This window comes from Biomphalaria glabrata, chromosome 10 (genome assembly GCF_947242115.1).
Source record: "Biomphalaria glabrata chromosome 10, xgBioGlab47.1, whole genome shotgun sequence".
NCBI classification, from domain to species: Eukaryota; Metazoa; Mollusca; class Gastropoda; family Planorbidae; genus Biomphalaria; species Biomphalaria glabrata.
Window position 1 is genome coordinate 35,091,981 of NC_074720.1, and position 19,833 is coordinate 35,111,813.

General features: G+C 35.5%; 1 protein-coding gene across 1 annotated transcript; it reads left to right on the top strand.

The window, feature by feature from the left end:
* Nucleotides 1-412: 412 nt before the first annotated feature.
* Nucleotides 413-8,282, top strand: LOC106078220 (uncharacterized). Its single transcript, XM_056043217.1, has 4 exons — nt 413-620; nt 6,219-6,359; nt 7,254-7,455; nt 8,201-8,282. Exons 1-4 carry the CDS (start codon nt 581-583, stop codon nt 8,280-8,282), a joined length of 465 nt encoding a protein of 154 aa, XP_055899192.1. The 5' UTR covers nt 413-580.
* Nucleotides 8,283-19,833: the final 11,551 nt, after the last annotated feature.

Consider the following 19,833-nt stretch of genomic DNA (forward strand, 5'->3'; position numbering starts at 1 on the left):
CCTAGATTCCTCGCAACACTAATTGATATCCTAATAAGTTGAAATTAAACTGTTTATTAGCCACATTTGACATACAAACATAGTTTAGTTGAAAACAAAAAGGAATTACTTTCATAATACGAAAAATGTCCCAGTGGCGTAACTAGGGTGGGGGAGGAGGTGGAAGAAATGGAAAATCCCCCCGGGCCCCCGCTTGAGAAAGGATGGGGGGGGGGCAAATGACTTTTTTTTACATTAATTATTAAATATTACGGAAAATGCAAGGGAACCCAAAGAGGCCAAACCCTCCGGGCCCCCAAATGATGGAAAATTCCTATCTACGCCCCTGAACCCAAGTTGAGAACGGCGCAGGTAACGGAAACTGAAAAAAAACACTTTCTTATTAGGTAAACAATCAATGTCTGTCTGTAGAAGGCTCGAAACCCGTGGCTTGGAGACCGTCATGTCACGTGACAGTGAACTCTTCCTACTCTAAAAGCTATTGTGCGGGCCAACTTCTGCATTAAGAAACCTCAAGTCCAATAGAAGCAGTGAGATCTTAAGACTTTACAAGCTGATTGCTACTACTAGGACTACAGTTATGACAACTATAGCCCTCTTTCTGTTTGGACTGGCTCCTTGTGAGTATTTATAAGCTCATAATGCACACTTGTGTCATTGATTATTGTGACTTTACTCACTACAATGTATTAGTAGGGACCCAAAACCGAAGAAAAATCGCGTTTTTTTTTTTAAATTGCGTAAGACGTTTGAGGCATTTTCCCCCCTATCATATCTTAAAGTATAAATATTCGATTACTGATTACTGTAAAAATGGTACCGTCGGAAAGGTTATCTTAAGTCCTTTCATAAAAATTAAAATTATATATATATATATATATATATATATATATATATATATATATATATATATATATATATATATATATATATATATATATATATATTTACGTCTAACATCACCGCATCGAATAATTGTTTTAGAGGCTGTGATCGTTTTATACAAATGAATTGTTGTTTTTTAAACATGTCCATTTAATCGAAACGTGAACGAGCTTTACAATGGTACCAATAAATAATTGATTAACATTGTTTTTAAATAAATAAATGTTAAAAATCCAAAAAAAGTTTGAAATGCTGTGCGATAAAGACACGTTGGCCTAGTTAATGTTACCTTTGAAAAGCTTGTCTACTTTTCTTTAGGAGTGTATACATTTTAATTTAAAAACAAGCGTTGACATGCCCCCCCCCCTCCATTTTAAACTGAACAAGACGCATAAAATAGCGATTTCGCCTGTTTGCGTAGTCTGCTAGAATGAGCCAAAATGCTCCTTATCAAAAAATAGAAATTGCTTTTTATTAAATGTACAACTTATAATTTGTAAGAAAAATATCCGAGTAGAGACAATAAAATGTTAAACATTAGATATTTATTGTTTTTTCATGTTTTATTATTTTAAATTAAAAAAAAAATGGTATCGCCACGTTAATGAAATGTTAATTTGTAACAAATCTTAAGTATTTTTCGTTTCTAAGGGGTCATGTTTTCGCAAGTAAGCCCAAAGTAAACCCATTTAAAAAAAAACAAATCAACGTATTATCCAAAAGTGATTGATACAAATTAAAGAGTAGGATTTACTGTTCATAAAAAAAACTAATGTTTAAACATGTTTAATAAATAATTATGAGTGTAATAAATGTATAGAAAGTCATCAAATATCGTTTTTTTTTCATTGATAATATCAACAAAATGTGGCATCGAGTGGATCTATCGAAATCTTGAGTCAATCTGGTCTTTTAATTAGATCTAGATCTATATTATATATATATATATATATATATATATATATATATATATATATATATAGGCCTATATATATATAAAGTAGTTTAAATATAACACTAAATCATGGAACTATACTAAATTATATCTTTTGGCATCATTAAGAGTTGAAGTCTAAAACTAGATCTAGGCCTAGATCTATATTTCAAGTTCTAGACCTAGCGACACAGATCTATTCTAGAGTTTTGACTTGTCTATGGAATCTAAATTCTGTCTTGGTCTAGACTAGTCTAGATCTAGATCTAATCGTGGTCTAGGCAACTAGAACGAAGGTCCGTCACGTTATTCGTTTAAACTTAAAACCAAAAACTTCTTCAAAAAGTAGCCATCAATAAGGCCCAGACCTAATAGCTTTTATGGCAGGCTTTCTAGATCCACATTCTAATAAGCCCTACAAATAGATCTAGATATATGTCTAATTGTCAAAGTTAAGTAAGAATAAGACTATATAGATCCAAATGTCATTTTAAGATTGATCTTTACGATAATTTTATTAGTTCATCATACACTACTTCACTTTAACCTTTCCTTAGTCTGATAAACCGTTGGGGCAACCCACATGATCTATCGACTGTAAGCCTTTGTCTATTCCTGTCTGTCCTATTCCCTTTGATAGAATTTCTTTTCATGACATGCCAAACCATTCTTTTATTTTGTCATTCCATCGCTTTTTCTACACTACTAATATAATAGATCTAGACTCTAATTATAAACAAACTGCATTTTAAAAAATAATAATTTCCATTTCAGAATACAACTCTTATATAATTATTATTATTTTAGTTTGCTAGCTCTGACATGTCCAATAAAAGAAATTTAAATATTTAGAAATATCTAGATCTGGATCTACATGTGTAGGCTTTATAGTCTCTAGTTGCAATACAAGATCATATTTTCTTTTATCATTAATGAAGTAAGTCAATAGGTATTATATTTAGATTACTGATTTCAGTTCCAAATTCTCAAAACGATGACCGGTCATTTCATCCCCGGTCACTTCGTCCCTGGTCACTTCATCCCCGGTCACTTCAACCCTGGTCACTTCATCCCAGGTCATTTCATCCCCAATTAAATATTTTTCTTATTCATTGTTTAACTATATATTATAATATATTGTAAATCTGGGTGTGTACTTAGCTATAACGCTTTTATTGGTTGTGGGGGAATGTAATATAATATTATTCTGCGCGTGCCAAGGTTTGGTGGAAGTAGTGGAAATCATTTAAGAGATGAGAACAATTAGAATACTAATGATCATGCCGCTGATAACTCCTGACGATCATCTTTCACATTATTTTATTTTTCAAACGATCTTTCTTGAAAATGGGCGCGTCATTTTTAGCCTTTCTTTCAAACATTGGAGTTCTAAATAGGCAAAGAGAATTACAAAAATTGTTCAGCAATATGAATCGATGGATTGTATTCTGTACTTACAATAGCCTATCTATTGTTACATTATGCTTGTACTTATAGAAACTATTTTACATGACATCTATATAAATGTTACATTTTTTATAGTTTCTAGGAACATTTAATTTTATTCTTATCTATTGCGTTACACTATTTGTAATGTAGATAAAAATGAATATATTTCATGTTGCTTATTTCATGATTTCTACGATTACTCTTTGTTAGATAAAATGATCAGATGATAAAAAATGGGGGGATGAATAGACCAGGGCATGAAATGACCGGGGATGAATTGACCAGGGCATGAAATGACCGGGGATGAAGTGACCGGGGATGAAGTGGGATGAAATGACCGGGGATGAAGTGACTGGGGATGAAATGACCGGGGATGAAGTGACAGGGGATGAAGTGGGATGAATTGACCAGGGCATGAAATGACCGGGAATGAAATGACCGGGGATGAAGTGACCGGGGATGAAGTGGGATGAAGTGACAAGGGATGAAATGACCGTGATCCAGTCAAAACCTCTCTATTAGTCTCCAATTAACTAAATATCCACAAAAACATGAAAGATGAAATAATAATACATTTTTTTCAAATTAAAAATGGATAAGAATGCTGTTATCAACCTATGATCAGTAGATGAGTAAGTTTTATGTAAACTTGATATTTTTAAAAGACTTTAAACAATTTATACTAATTATGAACATGACAGTATTTTCCAAAAATAAATACAACAACAATAATCTTAGGACTAGTTACTATATTATCTTTCAAAAAGTGGTTAATTAAAGCTAAATAAACAATTTTAAGAAACATTTACCAAAAGCTTCAAGTCTATAAGGTTGATCTTGCTGAAGGAAAAAAGTGACCAAGTTGGATGTGTTGAAATTTAAATTCAAAATAAAATCTTAAATTGTGAAGAAGTAGATAACTAAAAATGAATCATTAAATTTTGATCAACATCGACAACATGTCACTGAGATACTTGCTCTGATGCAAGATTATAAATACAAATGTTTCTCTATATCTATAAGGCTATCTTCTAACAGCTTGATAGCTGATTTGTATATATATATAGTTCGTCCATCGTGGTTCGATGATGACCACTTTGTCATCCAGAGGGCTGAGGGCTTTGCACTGGAGTTTTGTGCCTCCTCATGCGGCTGGTGAGACCTATGTGAGCCCGGAATGTTCGGCCGCACACTGGGCAGGTTATTCCAGCTGCAGCTAGTGTCATTGGCCTTGCTTTTCTTCTCTGGCGTTTTTCTTCTGCCAGCGTTGTTCTCTTTTCCTCAGCAACCTGTGCGTCAGTTTTCACAGCGCTACGCCATGATGCTCTGTTATGTGCCTCTGTCTCCCAGGTGGCTGGGTCTATGCTGAACGCCTTCAGAGAAGCTTTGAGAGTGTCCCTGAAGCGCTTTATTTGACCACCTTGCGAGCGCTTTCCTTCGCTTAGTTGGCTATACATGAGTCGTCTAGAGATACGGTGGTCTTCCATTTTACAGACGTGTCCTGCCCATCGCAGCTGGGACTGCATCAGGATTGTGTGGATGCTTTGCAGACCCGCTCTTCGATGGACTTCAGTATCTGGTATTTTGTCTTGCCATTTGACACTCAGTCCTGTATTAACAGCATATTAACCTTGGAGTGTATTAATATTTTTATATTTAATTTACTTAAATATACTTTAAAGGCGCTACTTTGGTTAATAATTTATGAATTTTAGAAAAAAAGTTCAAACTTTAAGCTATATTTCAAGTTCGTGCTACGTGACCATTTTGAAAAATCGGCTTTGAGTCCCTAGTATTAGTGTTAAGGAGAATTAGATTTTAATTGCGTAAATCTAAACGTGATAAATGTGATAAAAGATTATGCAAAATAATCTAAAACAAATTAAGTACATCTGAATTTAGCCTAATTCTAAACTTTCATTAGCTATTGATGCTTTTATTATATTTTCTATTTATTGTTAATATTTAAATGTAGCTTTTTTTTCACTTTAGTTTATCTATTACAAAATTGTCTGACTCTAAACATACCAGAAGAGTCCCTTACGGACCCCAGACTGACGTAACGGTCAATATTTTGTTGAATATGTTCCTACTTTACAGGGATTTGAACTTCCCCACTTCCAAGCTAATGTCGGGTACCGATTAGAGATGATTGGACTCAGGGGCGTCCTATAAATTCAAAATTTTTTTTTTCAGGATTTGAACCTGAGACCTCTCGTTCCGGAAACCGAGCGGCTGACCACTCAGCCCCAACGCCCCGCTTGATTATTGGCTGATATTAAAAGAAAACAAAATTCTAAAACACGCTCTAAGTCTTGCAATGATGTTCTACCTTGTAATGAGAACCGAAGATTAAGGATGATTGCAAAAATGTCACGTGAAAACTCAGTTCCACTTTGGAATAAAATTTGCAAAAATGTATATTGTCATTGTACCATGTTTCATATTCTTGTTACAATTTCTACTATTAGCTTGCAAACGCTTCGCATGTGTCTAGACATTGGGTGGATCTGTATTTCTAGAAATGGCCCTATCCTAGGTTACAGGTTATGTATATCTTTTGGAAAAAAATACTAATTGGACACACAGTAGTGAAAACTCTGGTATAACCTGATTATTTTCTACTAAATTTTGGTAGTAAGAAAAAATTTGGCGTACGTCTTTTTAATTCTTACACTGTTTCTTTTTACTTGGTAATGAATAAATATACCTTCATTGCTATTTGGCGAAACGTATTAAGAAGGACTGTTAATAAAACAATTTGATTATGCAAAGTTCACTGGGAAAAAATATTCCTTGCAATATTCAAGCATGAAAAGAAATAGATGAATGAGAAATTATAGACCACCATCAACTTCATAGAAGAGAACTTCATATTTTCAAAGCTTTTTACGTGACTTGTTTTTCATTAATTCCTATTAACATATAAATTTTCTTTCTTATGTTTCAGTGTTGGAGCCAGTCTACGGAGCTAGTTGTTCCGAGTCCCTCACCTGTGTGGGTACCAAGTACACTCTAGCCACTTGTGATATTGCCACCAAAAATTGCAGCTGTTACACTGGTTATGTACCTATCCATTCAGGATGTGGTAGTAAGTAGGACAGCATTTAAAAGAGAGGACATATATATTTTTCTTTGTCCCTTAACCGGGTATCATAAAGTTTTGTATAAAATATGATGTATTTGTATAAGAAAAAAATTGAGAACAATATTCATTTTAAATTAAATGGTTCGATTTCACAAAACAAAATGGTAGACATTGCATCAGAACTTTGCAAGATCTAAAATATCATAATATAGAAACATTAAAAAAAATAATTACGTCTTTCAATTTGTACATTTTTTAAACATGGTACTAATGTCGTTTTTTTCAATGGTCAAAGAGTAACTGATAGCTATAATGTAAATTGCAATGGCGTTTTGTCCCTAGTAGCAATAATACATAAAACACTGAAACATAATTTACAAATAGAACAACAAAAAAAACAAATAAAATACTCAGACAGAAAGATAGAAGCACATTTCTATTCCATATGCTATGACACATTATTACAACCACTCCTTTCTCCCTATTTCCATTAGAGAATGGCATGGGTTGCATGAATCAGCCAGGAAAACCAACAACTTAGCAGAGTTTAAGACATTGATTAATTTGCATGACTAGACTGACAAATGGAACGTGTAAGACTTAATTTGTCTTCTTTTTTTTTTAATTTACGTCTGTAATCTATAAGATAAGAAGATAAGAAAAAAAATGAAAGAAATGGCTGCATTTGTGATCTCCTACCACTGCATCCTAGAGATACGATGGTGAAGATGAGCTTTCCTTTTCTTGTTGTTGTTTTTTTGTTGTCATTATTTACAGCGATGTGAGGTTTCTTCATCACGTTCTTTGTTTTAGACATCTTGGACGAAATAGCGGTATATATTTTGTTTCAAATATCATTGATGGCACAACTTGCATATATTTTGATTGTTTTCTTAGGACAACTACAGAAACCAGTAATAAATTCATCGGCTCCTTATAGCAACGAGATTTTACCTGGTAAAGAAGCTGTTCTGACCTGCTCCTCCAATGATGGCGCCACCTTGTTTGAGTGGACGAAAGATGGCATGATTGAGAAAGGATCAAGTGCAAGCAGGTACACTATCAAAGCTGACAGTATTAAGGAATCTGCAAGTTTTAGGTAATTTTTTTTTTATATTTCCTATGTCATATTACGTTTAAGTTGGTTTTATTATTATTTTTATTCCGTTAACAACCCTTAATAATAATAATAATCTTTATTGTCCGTATGGAAATTTGTCTTACAATTTGTGCATTACTTCAAACAAAAAACATTATAACTATAAGAAACCAAAGTGTACATTCACACCAGACACGCTCATAATTTACATGTGACAAAGTCTATACCAGATTGTTCTTATTTAATGATTTGATTGCCAGGGGAACAAAAGAGTGTTTGTGTCTGTTTGTCTTTGCTATCAGTGTCTTGTATCTCTTTAGTGATGGTAAAAAGCAACCTAAAGCAAATCAAGTTCGATCCCCCTTTAACTAGAATTAGCGTTACAGTACAAAGCGAAGTATAATTAACTTATTTACGTATTTATTTATTTATGCATGAGAAATAGCTAACTTGGTGTGTGAACAGATTAATATCATTGACTAATGTTTACAAGATGCATTTACTTCAGTGAATTCTATTACTACTACAATGTCCGTACTCGCAAGAAAAAAAAACAGATAATTAAGGCAGCTATCATTATGTTCCAAATATACATAAGAACAACAATTCATAACCTTGAACTTATTCAACACACCAGTTTGTTTTTTAAGAAGAGATATTATACAACTTTGAAAATTTCAGCCTGTATTACTGCTGCCATTTCTGTCGCCATTACAGAGCTCGAAACCAAATATCTTTTTCACAGGTGCAAAGCTAAAGCTTCAAATGATGACTTCGATTCTCCTCAAAGTGAACCCCTGTCCATGAATTTGATCAATGGTGAGTGAAAGTCGAATGGGATTATTTTCAATAACATAATAGATTTCCTGACGGACGGACGAGAAGGCATAAGACGGCAAGGGCCCATGAGATTTGATTTTGTGTAACTCAAGCTACCAAACAAAAGGTTACAAAGACAGTTTGTGTGGAAACACAAATCGAAATCGGCACCCGAAGTGGTCTAACTAGAGTTTTCACCAGAATTCGAACACGGGACTTCCGGTTCCAAGTGCTTTACCCCCCCCCCCCCAGCCAAAGCATCTCCATATATTCATTTAGCGTAGACATATATTTTTTAAGTAATTATTAACCTTATCCATTTATTCAAAATTAATAACATGTTAATGTAGTAAAGAGAAACTAAACCAAAAATGATTTATTCTTATTACAAAATTAGATAAATTGGCAACACGAAATAAATTATTGACCTTCTTTAGGTAGTGAGCTAACTAGAAATGACTTGACAAAATTGGGCAAGACTTTCCCCTCGCAATAAAAATTAACATCTCCATTGCCATTTGCCATACAAACTAGATCTCGATCTAGCTAGATCTAGACCTAGTTCTTGAATTTAGAACTAGATCTAAGTCTAGATCTAGAACTAGATCTAAGTCTAGATCTAGAACTAGATCTAAGTCTAGATCTAGAACAAGATCTTATTCTAGATCTAGAACTAGATGTAAGTCTAGATCGATAATGTTTTACACAATTCGGATGTTCCTTCAGAGTTGAAGATAATTACTTCCTAGTCCAAACCTCCCGCAGGACGACGGGGGATGGGAGCGGGCAGGGTTTGAACCCTGGACCATCGATAAATCTGAACGACAGTCCAGCGCGCAAACCGCACGACCAGGCAGCCAACCATAATTAGATATAAGACTAGATCTAGATCTAGAACTAGAATCTTGATATAGAATCTAGATCTAGACTAGAATTCGTATTACACGTTCAATCTTAAAATTACTAGACCTAAGCTGTCCCTAACCCTAAACTTATCTTTAGTTAGATCCCCTTTGTTCAGTCCACGGAGCTACAACGGTCAGTTCCACACAAGTTCCCCACTGTCTTTGTCTTAGGCAAGGCAAGGTGTGCTCCCACAATGGCTACTCGACAGGCAGTACTGAGTTAGGCCAATCTCTCCTGTTGCTGCCACAGTATGGTACGGTTCTCAGATAAAGTCCTCTGGTCAGGTTCCAAGGTTCCGGTTCCACTTGATGATCTGTTGGTGCTGGCTTCTGTCTTCAGGTCAGGAACATAAGTCAATATTGAGACAAGCTGGTGGTGCTGTCTCAAGAGAGGTAAAAAAAATGACTAAGTCCAACTCTCTCTTTTGATGAATATAAATTAGTCAACTTTACAAGTTGAATAGATGGTCACGCAGTGTGGTAGTAGGGTATACCATCACTCGTGTGTAGATTAGATTGTAAGCTCAGCAACACTGCAACAGTCAATTAATAGCTTGAAAAACAAACCTGACAAGGTGACTCGATCCAACGGTCAGCTTGTAGATACTAGATATGTAGACTCAGATGACTTTCCGTACTCACAATAAATAGATAAACCTGACAAAATGAGGTATCTTCACTCTTGAGTAGTCTTGAGGTATATATATTTAGATAGAGGTATACTGACGACGGACTGCCCTAGATCACTTACACGGACGAAATAGTTCTGGATTCAGACACAATATAGTCAATATAGATCTATATATAGATCCAGGTTCAATCTAAAAATATCTAACCTGGCTGACAAAGCTAGACGCTGGTAACGGTTTCGAATTTTCTCTAATAGAAAGTCTAGATCCACTGGAACAAAGATGCCAAAATCCAGCTGCAGTCCAGATAATTAGCACAGACGTAGGGTAGATCTAGTAGAAATAAACGAATGTTAATCCAGTACTTCTCCAGTGCACTTCGCCAAGTGTAGAATTGTAGATAGATATATCCAGAACATGAAGTTAACTAGATTGTAGATCAAAATGACGCCCTGGCCGTCGTGGGTCGCCACATCTGTTGATGGTCTATTTTGTTGATGAGTATATATATGTTAATGGTGCATGCGAGTCCATATGACACAACAACAGAATGAATCAAGAATATACTTAATAACGCAGGCTGGTAACTTCAACAATTTAATAAACAATAAAAAGGGCACAGTCCTCTGTCGTCGCTAGCCTAGCGTCCTCTTAGGCGTCTTGTCCGTTATTCTTCTTGTTCATAATCCTACTCTGTTCTTACTCGTCACATTACTTAGGAAAAACCCGATTCACATCAACTTCTACGCATCTTGTGTCATTACAATGGTTTGATTGGAAACACAACTTTAAAATGGGCCTCTGAAGTGGTCCACTCAGACAGGGAGCAGGTTTCAATACAAACTATTATGTGAAACTATAAACAAACACATCCCAAGCTCTGACAATACAAAAAGACGAGATGCACAGACATTGAAAGTGTAGCCGAATTTACTGAATTGTTAGGCGCTTGATAGCACAGGATAAGGAGATATATTAATGTTATAATTATTACATTGTTAATATTCACATGTATTAACTGAACTGATATTTGTCAAGTTGTTTAATGTGAACCTGGCTTTACAGATGCTATTAAATGATTATCTAATTGTTTATTTTGTAACGTGCCAATCTTGTGTTAATAGCGAGATATTTTTTTGCTAGACATGGCATAACAGAAGAAATAGTGAGCGACAATATGCCATTCAATAGCTATCAATATAGAGAGTTTGCTTCTGAATGGGGTTTCAAGATAACAACATCAAGTCCCAGATACCCTCAATCAAATGGACAAAGTGAGGTGTATGTTGGTATCGTAAAGCAGATATTCAACAAAGCATACAATAGTGGGAAAGATCCATATCTCGCTATGCTCGAGTATAGAAATACTCCGATAAGCGGACTGCTTTATTCGCCATCACAACTGCTGATGAGTAGAAGACTCAAGGACATCATTCCAACTGATCCCAAACTATTGAAACCATCGGTAGCTGAAAATGCAGAGACATTACTCAACGAGCGACAGAGGAAAAGCAAAGTGAGGTACGATGCAAAAGCAAGGTTACCTAAAGACTACTCTGTCGGGGAGAAGGTGAGAGTTCGTCTAGGACAAACATGGCAGAAAGCAGTCGTCATTAAGAAACATCCATCACCCAGATCTTACATCATAAAGACAAATGATGGGAAAACATGCAGACGAAATCAACGGTTTTTAAACAAGAGCTATGAAGAAGACATCTCTGGGTACTATGACACCGACGAAGACAATGAACAGCAAACTGTTAGAACAAAAGAAACAGACAATTATAAACCAACATTTAGAGAACTTGCTGTGCCGGTCAAGACAACCAGAAGTGGTCGAGTCGTCAAAATTCCTTGTAAATATAAGTATTAAGAACTTTAAAAGGAAGGATGTGATGATAGCTTCAAAAGGAAGGATGTGTTAATATTAGAAGATATTACGTCATTGTTTGTTGTTTATGTTTTATGCGAAAGCAAAGAATCGAACGGAAATAAAAAGTTAGTTATATATATCTACCTTGATCAAGACAGTCTCGTTATTATCGTTATTAATTAGTAACGTCTACAGTAATTTATTATTAATCTGTGACTACAGAACAAATCTCTCATTCAAGGTCTCAAGGAAGAAAACTTTATTTTAGTATAATTGTGTTTGTTTCCCGTCTGTAACTCTTTGCAACCACTTGTGTGAAAGAAAATACTTATTAATTATTCTTTTATAGTAACTTCAACCTATTTACATATTAAATGCATTCTTTCTCTATTAAAACAAAACTAGAAAACTTTATGTCAAAAATAAATAGCTTGTATGATAGAAAAACCTTAATTAAGTAATACAAATTTTGTAAACATTATTTTAGAAAAAACGCAATTAAAAGTTTAAAAAGTATAAAAGGTTATATATGGGAATGAACTGCAAGTCTACAGTCTTATTTGTCAATATTTTAAGTTTTATTTACCTTTTTAAAGTCGAACGAAAAAATGATTAAAGAAAAAAATCAACAATATTTTACAGTTCCAATTTAAACTTGCTCAGAGAGAAAGTGCGATAAAATGTGAAGTAGATTTGTACCAGTCAGTCAGACAGACAGACAGACAGTCAGACAGACAGACAGACAGACAGTCAGAAAGAGATTATATAAGCTTTGCACACACACACACACACTAAAGGTTTTCAAAAATGATTTCAAATTATAGAGGAATTGTGCTTACTGTGTTAATATAGTCTCCTCTTTACTATTAGTATTGAATAGTTCACTATTTAAAAAAAGAACAACACTGCTAGCATAGTGGATTTGAAAAAAATATATTTCGCTTTCAAATAAGAAACAAATAGCCGTTACATCTGAACTTAGAAAGATAAAAAGCACTTAAAAAACAATTTTTCAATAAAGTAAATTTTTTTTTACCTTATTCAATATCAAATAAAATGTCAAATTATCTAAGAGACGAAACCCTACATATTTAGCCGTATATATAAACACTGAATCATTAATTTCCTTCAATGGCATCAAAGAAATATTTAATGACCAGTAATTAATTGATTTTTTGTTTATTTATGTCTTGTCCAGGCCAATTCATAAATGGGCAAAGTTTAAACTTGATCCGAGATTGGGTGTGGGAGAAATAACGAGTACACACTTTTTACCAGACAGACAAAGAGACAGACAGACAGAGTGAGCTCATATTAGCTTTGTAAAATATCATTATATCGGATTCTCAATATCTTTTTAGTTTTTACGATCTACACTGGGCAGACTGGAAGACAAACAAACATATCACATAAAACTAAAATCGATACAAAAAGACGTTCATTCATTTATTTAGTACTTTACAGGATTTTTCTTTTACCTCAAGAGACGGGCATGAGACTTGAGCGAGTGTTTCTGAAAGAGTATTTTGATTGAAAAGTATTTGCATTTAATAGAAAAAAAAAACATTGTTCAAGAACTTTATAAGCTACAAGCAAAACATTTTACAAATCAAACAAGAACATTAAACTAAAGTGCTATTTAACTTTTGTTAAGCTAATTTTAGAATAAGCATCCTCAACTCAATAAACATAGAAGAAACTAAAACACATACAAAATATAGCAGTGAAATTTATATCAAACAAATACTCAAATTTGATTAGAGCAGCACTACTAGTAAAATCACTAAACTCAGAGACACTTCTGGATAGAAAAATAAAAAGTAAAGTAGCTATAATACATAAAACACTGAACCATCATTAGAAATAGAAAATAAAATCCTAAAGAAATACTCAGACAAAAGGATAGACACATTTTTTGTTCTATGTGCTATAACAAATTCGTGTTAGTGCTCCTTCTTCCCTAGTGCCATTAGAGAATGAAATGGGCTGCCTGAATCAGCCAGGAAAACCAACGACTTAGCAGAGTTTAATTAATAGATTAACATTCATGGCTAGATTGACCCACATAATACGTTGAAAAAAAACAAAAATCTTTTTTTTGTTTTAAGTAACATATGTTAGTAACGTCTGTAACATATGTAAGTAACGTCTGTAACATATGTAAGTAACGTCTGTAACATATATAAGTAACGTCTGTAACATATAAGACAAGAAACTACTATTCTTAGGTCCGGATTTAGGTATGTGAAGGCAGGGCCGGTCTTAAGCCACTGCAACCTATGCGGCCGCAGTGGGCCCCGCACTTTCATAGGCCCCGCGCGATGCAAATTCTAGGTGTAAATTATTAAAATAAACCATTTTAACTGATTATTAAAGGGTTCCTAGAATTGTCCTGAAATGATAAAATATAAGAAAAAGTCATGAAAATCTCCAGAAATTATTAAAATCTTCCGAAAACTGATGCAAATCTCCTTATAACAGATAAAATTTGTCATTCAATATGGAAAACGCCAATCCAGCCTGCGATTAAAAAAAGACTGTATTGTTAGCTTTCATTTAACAAAAATGTAATAATCAGCCGAATTTTAACCAAAAGAAGAAGTTTGAATACTTAATTTACTGTAATAGTCACTGGATTGCAAATATCTAAATCTTTCTCGACTTCTTAAAAAACACCAAAAACGATATTTTGCTAGTCGATAGTAAATCTAAAAGGCAGATCTGAATGTTTATAGGCTTTTTGTTGGAAAACTACTATCTACTGTAGATGGCTCGTAAAGTTAGTAAAGTTAATTTGACAGTGATTTTGTACTTAGTAAAGTATTTTTAAAAAATGCAAAGACGAATCTATTTTCTAATACTAAATCATAAGTTTCACTTATTATCCTTATCACAACCCAAATTAGGCCCCGCGCAATCAGTTTCGCATAGGGCCACGCAATCTGTAGGACCGGCCCTGTGGGAAGGCCCCTGCCAGAAAGTTTGTGAAGGCCCTACATCTTTTCGTAAGCTTCTTCTTCCATAATTGCCTTAATCAGCCAGGAAAACCAACGACTTCGCCAAATTTAAGTCATTGCAGTAGTTAGATATTTGGAGGCCCGGGAGCCTTGACTTAGAAAATGAAATTATGTCCCTTAAATGAACAATTTGATTTCCTAAAATTTGATAATAATATCATTTTTACCTTATTAATACTACAATATAAAATAACTATAAAGCAAACACAGATGATATTTTGTTTTTGAAAGAAATACCATCATTGCATCCCTAAAAATATAGAGATCTAGAAAACTACAGTAGATATGCCTAGGCATGTTTGGCTATAGATCTAGAAAACTACAGTAGATATGCCTAGGCATGTTTGGCTATAGATCTAGAAAACTACAGTAGATATGCCTATGCATGTTTGGCTATAGATCTAGAAAACTACAGTAGATATGCCTAGGCATGTTTGGCTATAGATCTAGAAAACTACAGTAGATATGCCTAGGCATGTTTGGCTATAGATCTAGAAAACTTCAGTAGATATGCCTAGGCATGTTTGGCTATAGATCTAAAAAACTACAGTAGATATGCCTAGGCATGTTTGGCTATAGATCTAGAAAACTACAATAGATATGCCAAGGCATGTTTGGCTATAGATCTAGAAAACTACAGTAGATATGCCTAGGCATGTTTGGCTATAGATCTAGAAAACTACAGTAGATATGCCTAGGCATGTTTGGCTATAGATCTAGAAAACTACAGTAGATATGCCTAGGCATGTTTGGCTATAGATCTAGAAAACTACAGTAGATATGCCTAGGCATGTTTGGCTATAGATCTAGAAAACTACAGTAGATATGCCTAGGCATGTTTGGCTATAGATCTAGAAAACTACAGTAGATATGCCTAGGCATGTTTGGCTATAGATCTAGAAAACTACAGTAGATATGCCTAGGCATGTTTGGCTATAGATCTAGAAAACTACAGTAGATATGCCTAGGCATGTTTGGCTATATATCTAGAAAACTACAGTAGATATGCCTAGGCATGTTTGGCTATATTTCTAGAAAACTACAGTAGATATGCCTAGGCATGTTTGGCTATATATCTAGAAAACTACAGTAGATATGCCTAGGCATGTTTGGCTATAGATCTAGAAATGTTATTTTTGTGTCTATTTTTGCCAAGATATAAATTTTCCCACTTGCGTCAGATGTGTCTGACTGTCACGCTACAGCTTCCTCTACCAGGACCGGAAGCGCATTTACAATTATTTAGATTTACATCTGATATTTAGAAACAAATATACACAAACACTAACATATATAAATCACAGAACTCCAAACCTTGTAAGAGAAACGGAAAGAATAGCAGAACAAACATCGCTGCATTGACTTGAAACGTCATCTTCTTGATTGTGTTAAAAAAACAACTGGTGACAAATCCTCATTATAGTCCACTATATAGAGCTTATTTCTAGCAGCTCACAAAACAAGAGGCGGCACACCAGAAGGTACTAAGAGCTTTCAAGGGGCATAACATAAGCAGAGTTGTAGAGAGGGGGGCAACTGGGTGAATCTTGACCTCAGCATCACACGCAGTGGGGCACCACAATCAGATTCAAGAGATTTATTAGTTTAAAACCCCCAACAGATGGTTTTGACTATTAACCCCAATTTTCGATATAAATTTAAAGCAAACCAAACTCAACGAATTCCATGAGCCCCGTAACCAAGAGGGGTTACACATTTTTACTAGACGCTGGGCTCCATAAATAAAGTGCAGTGAATAACACATTTGATTTTTTAACCTAAAATTTTTAGATAGTAGGATAATGCACTGTAGATACCTAGGGGGTATGCTTTTTTTGTTAGTTTTCAACTAGTGCTTGCCTTCGCCCCGGACCCCGCTAGGTGAGCTCACAGCGCTCCTTCAAACCCCCAGGCTGGTAAGGGCGAGGTGTTTACAGTATTTCCGCTAACTCCAGGAACAATCTTGTCTAGAGTAAAATAAACGTTGTCCCCAATATATATATATATGTTTGTATCAATTTTTTGACATAATGTTTTGTTTATTGCTAGGCATGTCCCTTGATATCATCGTTTGCATTATCAAAAATATTATTAACTGTAGTTTATGAATGAAATAAAAATGTAATTGTATTTTCTAACATCCAGAAGAAGAGGAGCGGTGGCTGAGTGGTAAAGCACTTGGCTTACGAGCCGCAGTATCTTGGGTTCGAATCCTGGTGACGGCTGGGAATATTAATTTTGAGAGTTTTAGGGCTTCTCTGAGCCCATTCAGCTCCAATGGGTACCTGACATTAAGTAGTTGGGGAATAGTAACGGCGGTTGGTCGTTGTGTTGGCCACATGACACCCTTGTTAACCGTGGGCCACAGAAACAGATGACCTCTACATCATGTGGCCTGTAGACCACAGGGTCTGAATAGGGAACCGTTAACTGAGGACATGTCTTTAGCACGTATTTCTACAAATCTCAAAAAATTCTTTGTATAAAGATGACAGCGATCAGTCTTAAGTTAATCCATTCCAGATGACGCCATATCCAAACGTACGATTGCTCAAGTGACAAATCAGATTAAAGGTTTGACTTCGGTCGTACCACCAACATGTTTGGTAGTTAGAGGTAAAGAAGCTTAAGAAAGAATTATCATCGTCCCTGTCTGGCTTTACTGGCTTTACTTTACTGAAGTGGGATTAATCCGGCGCCTGAATGGCTTGGCTAATCATGGAGTCTCGGGTATGAAAAGCGTCGAACACTAAGATTTTCAATTTCAGATTTTTACTGCATCGCTGAGTCCATCCAGCTCAAAAATTCGTACTTAACCCTTTGGTCTATATGGCAGAAGATGTAAATGTCATCTGTTTCTGTGGCCTACGGTTAACGAGGGTGTCATGTGGCCAGCACAACGACCAACCGCCTTTACTTTTCCCCAACTAATGTCATGTACCCATTAGAGCTGGGTGGACTCAGAGGCGCCCAGAGATCCCGAAATGAAAATCCCAGTCTTCACCGGGATTCGAACCCGGGACCTTCGGTTTGGGAGTCAAGCGCTTTACCGCTCATCCACCGCGCCTCCGGTACTTAACATTAGTTGGGGAAAATAATGTATGTTTTTCGTTGTGCTGATCATATGACATCCTTGATTGTTAACCTTAGACCAAATAAAAACATAGATTTTTCTATTTTGTGGAGGCCACTTTTTTGTTGAGTCCCCTCAGGCCAATGTTGTTGTTTTATTTGCTTTTTGATTTCGTTTTTTTTTTAATTCTAAATTCTCTTTTTAGTCTACGGCAGGTGGAAGCTCATCAAAAACTTAAGTAAAAAATTGAATCATTTATTTCATACTCAAATTTTGCTCATACATAAATTGATGATTGATAATTTTTTTTTCAATGACAAACAAAATATGAATGTTTATTACAACATTATTGAAATAAAAATAGATAATTTTTTTATATTTTTTTTTTACATTATAAAGTTAGTAATACTCACATACACATAAAAATTCAAAATATAACATTTCTGATATAATGTTTCTTAAAGCTACGCGCCACCCGTATTTTACAAGATACATTTATTTTTCAGTGCTAAGACTTTTCTTTTCTAAGTTTGCGTTTAGTAGGCTAATGTTGACACATCACCAAGCAATGGGGACTCACTCAACCATGACTTTAATAATGAGTTCTAAGAAATCCTTGAGATCACATTTCAACCTGGTAACCTCAATAAAATATCGATCGACAAGACTAGAACATACTTGAACAGAGAGAAACTTTCTTGTTAGGAAAGATGACTCTCATATTCAGGAGGGAAAAATAGATTGAACAAGATGACTCGTGTGATAGCCAGTTAACAAGATGAGTGGGAGGTTCAGAGAACCACTGCTTGGTAGACATTGATTTTTGTAGGCAGGCGGAGCGACTTATTCCGCCAAACTCTCGCCAGGAGACGTCCAAAAGCATATACTGGCCCTGCCTAGACGGTTTTCAACTTCCCTTGAATGCTTTCACCAAAGGTGCTTGCGCTCCATCATGGACCACAGTGGCAAGACCGCACTACAAACAGCAATGTCCTTGCGAACGCCGGTATTTACAGTATAGAGGGACAGTTACACTGGGCTGGGCACTTATGGGGAGACGAACGTATGCCAAAAGAAGTCTTTTTTGGTGATCTGAAAGGTGGTCGACGTAACACAGGTGCCCTACGGAAACGCTTTAAAGACAAACTTAGGCGCCAACGTGCTTTAACTGGCATTGAAGAGAGCACCTTGTTGCATGACGCTTCAGAACGAGACTGCTGAAGGCCGCTGGATACACATTTGAGACCAAGAGAAAATCCGCTGCCGACGACATATGTAGACGGCGAAAAGAAAGTCTAAATCGATCACCGGCGGACAATTGTTATGCCTGTGCTGAGTGTGGTAAAATATGTAGGTCACAGCTGGGAACAGCGTAGCCACGGGAAATACTGCATTCCTCATTAATCTTCGGACTCGAAGACAAGCCTTATATGAAATATATAGACAAAAATTGTTATTTTGGGGTGTCATTCATTATGGAAAACGCCAATCCTACGTGCGATAAGTAAAAACGGCATTATGCATTACCCATAATTGTGTAATCTGGTGAAAGAAGCTTCTCGCTCCTCAAACTAATGAAGAATTACTTGAGGCTAACAATTCTCGTAGATAGATTGAAACATTTGGTAATTCTTGCTAATGAGCGTGATCTATGCCATAGGAAATAGAATTTTTATGATATACTGCATGACTTCGCTACACGCAAGGCTCGTAAAGTTATTCTGTACGTAGTAACAAATGAATAAAATGCAAAGACAAATTTATTTTCTAATAGAAACTCTTAATTTTCACTTATTATCCGTATCCCTACCCAAACTTGGCCCCGCGAAATCCGTTTCGCATAGGGCTCCACAATGGTTAAGTCCGGCCCTGCTATTTAGTAACGGGTGAATACAGAATAGACGACTTGTTCTCTTTCCATGACTTCTTGGTCGCAATGGTTAAGTCCGGCCCTGCTATTTAGTGACGGGTTAATACTACTTATTGCCCCCCCCCCTCTTTTTTTCGCCTCTTAAATTACGTAGGGTAACTCCAGTCCCTCCGACTTGCAAAAATGAAAGAG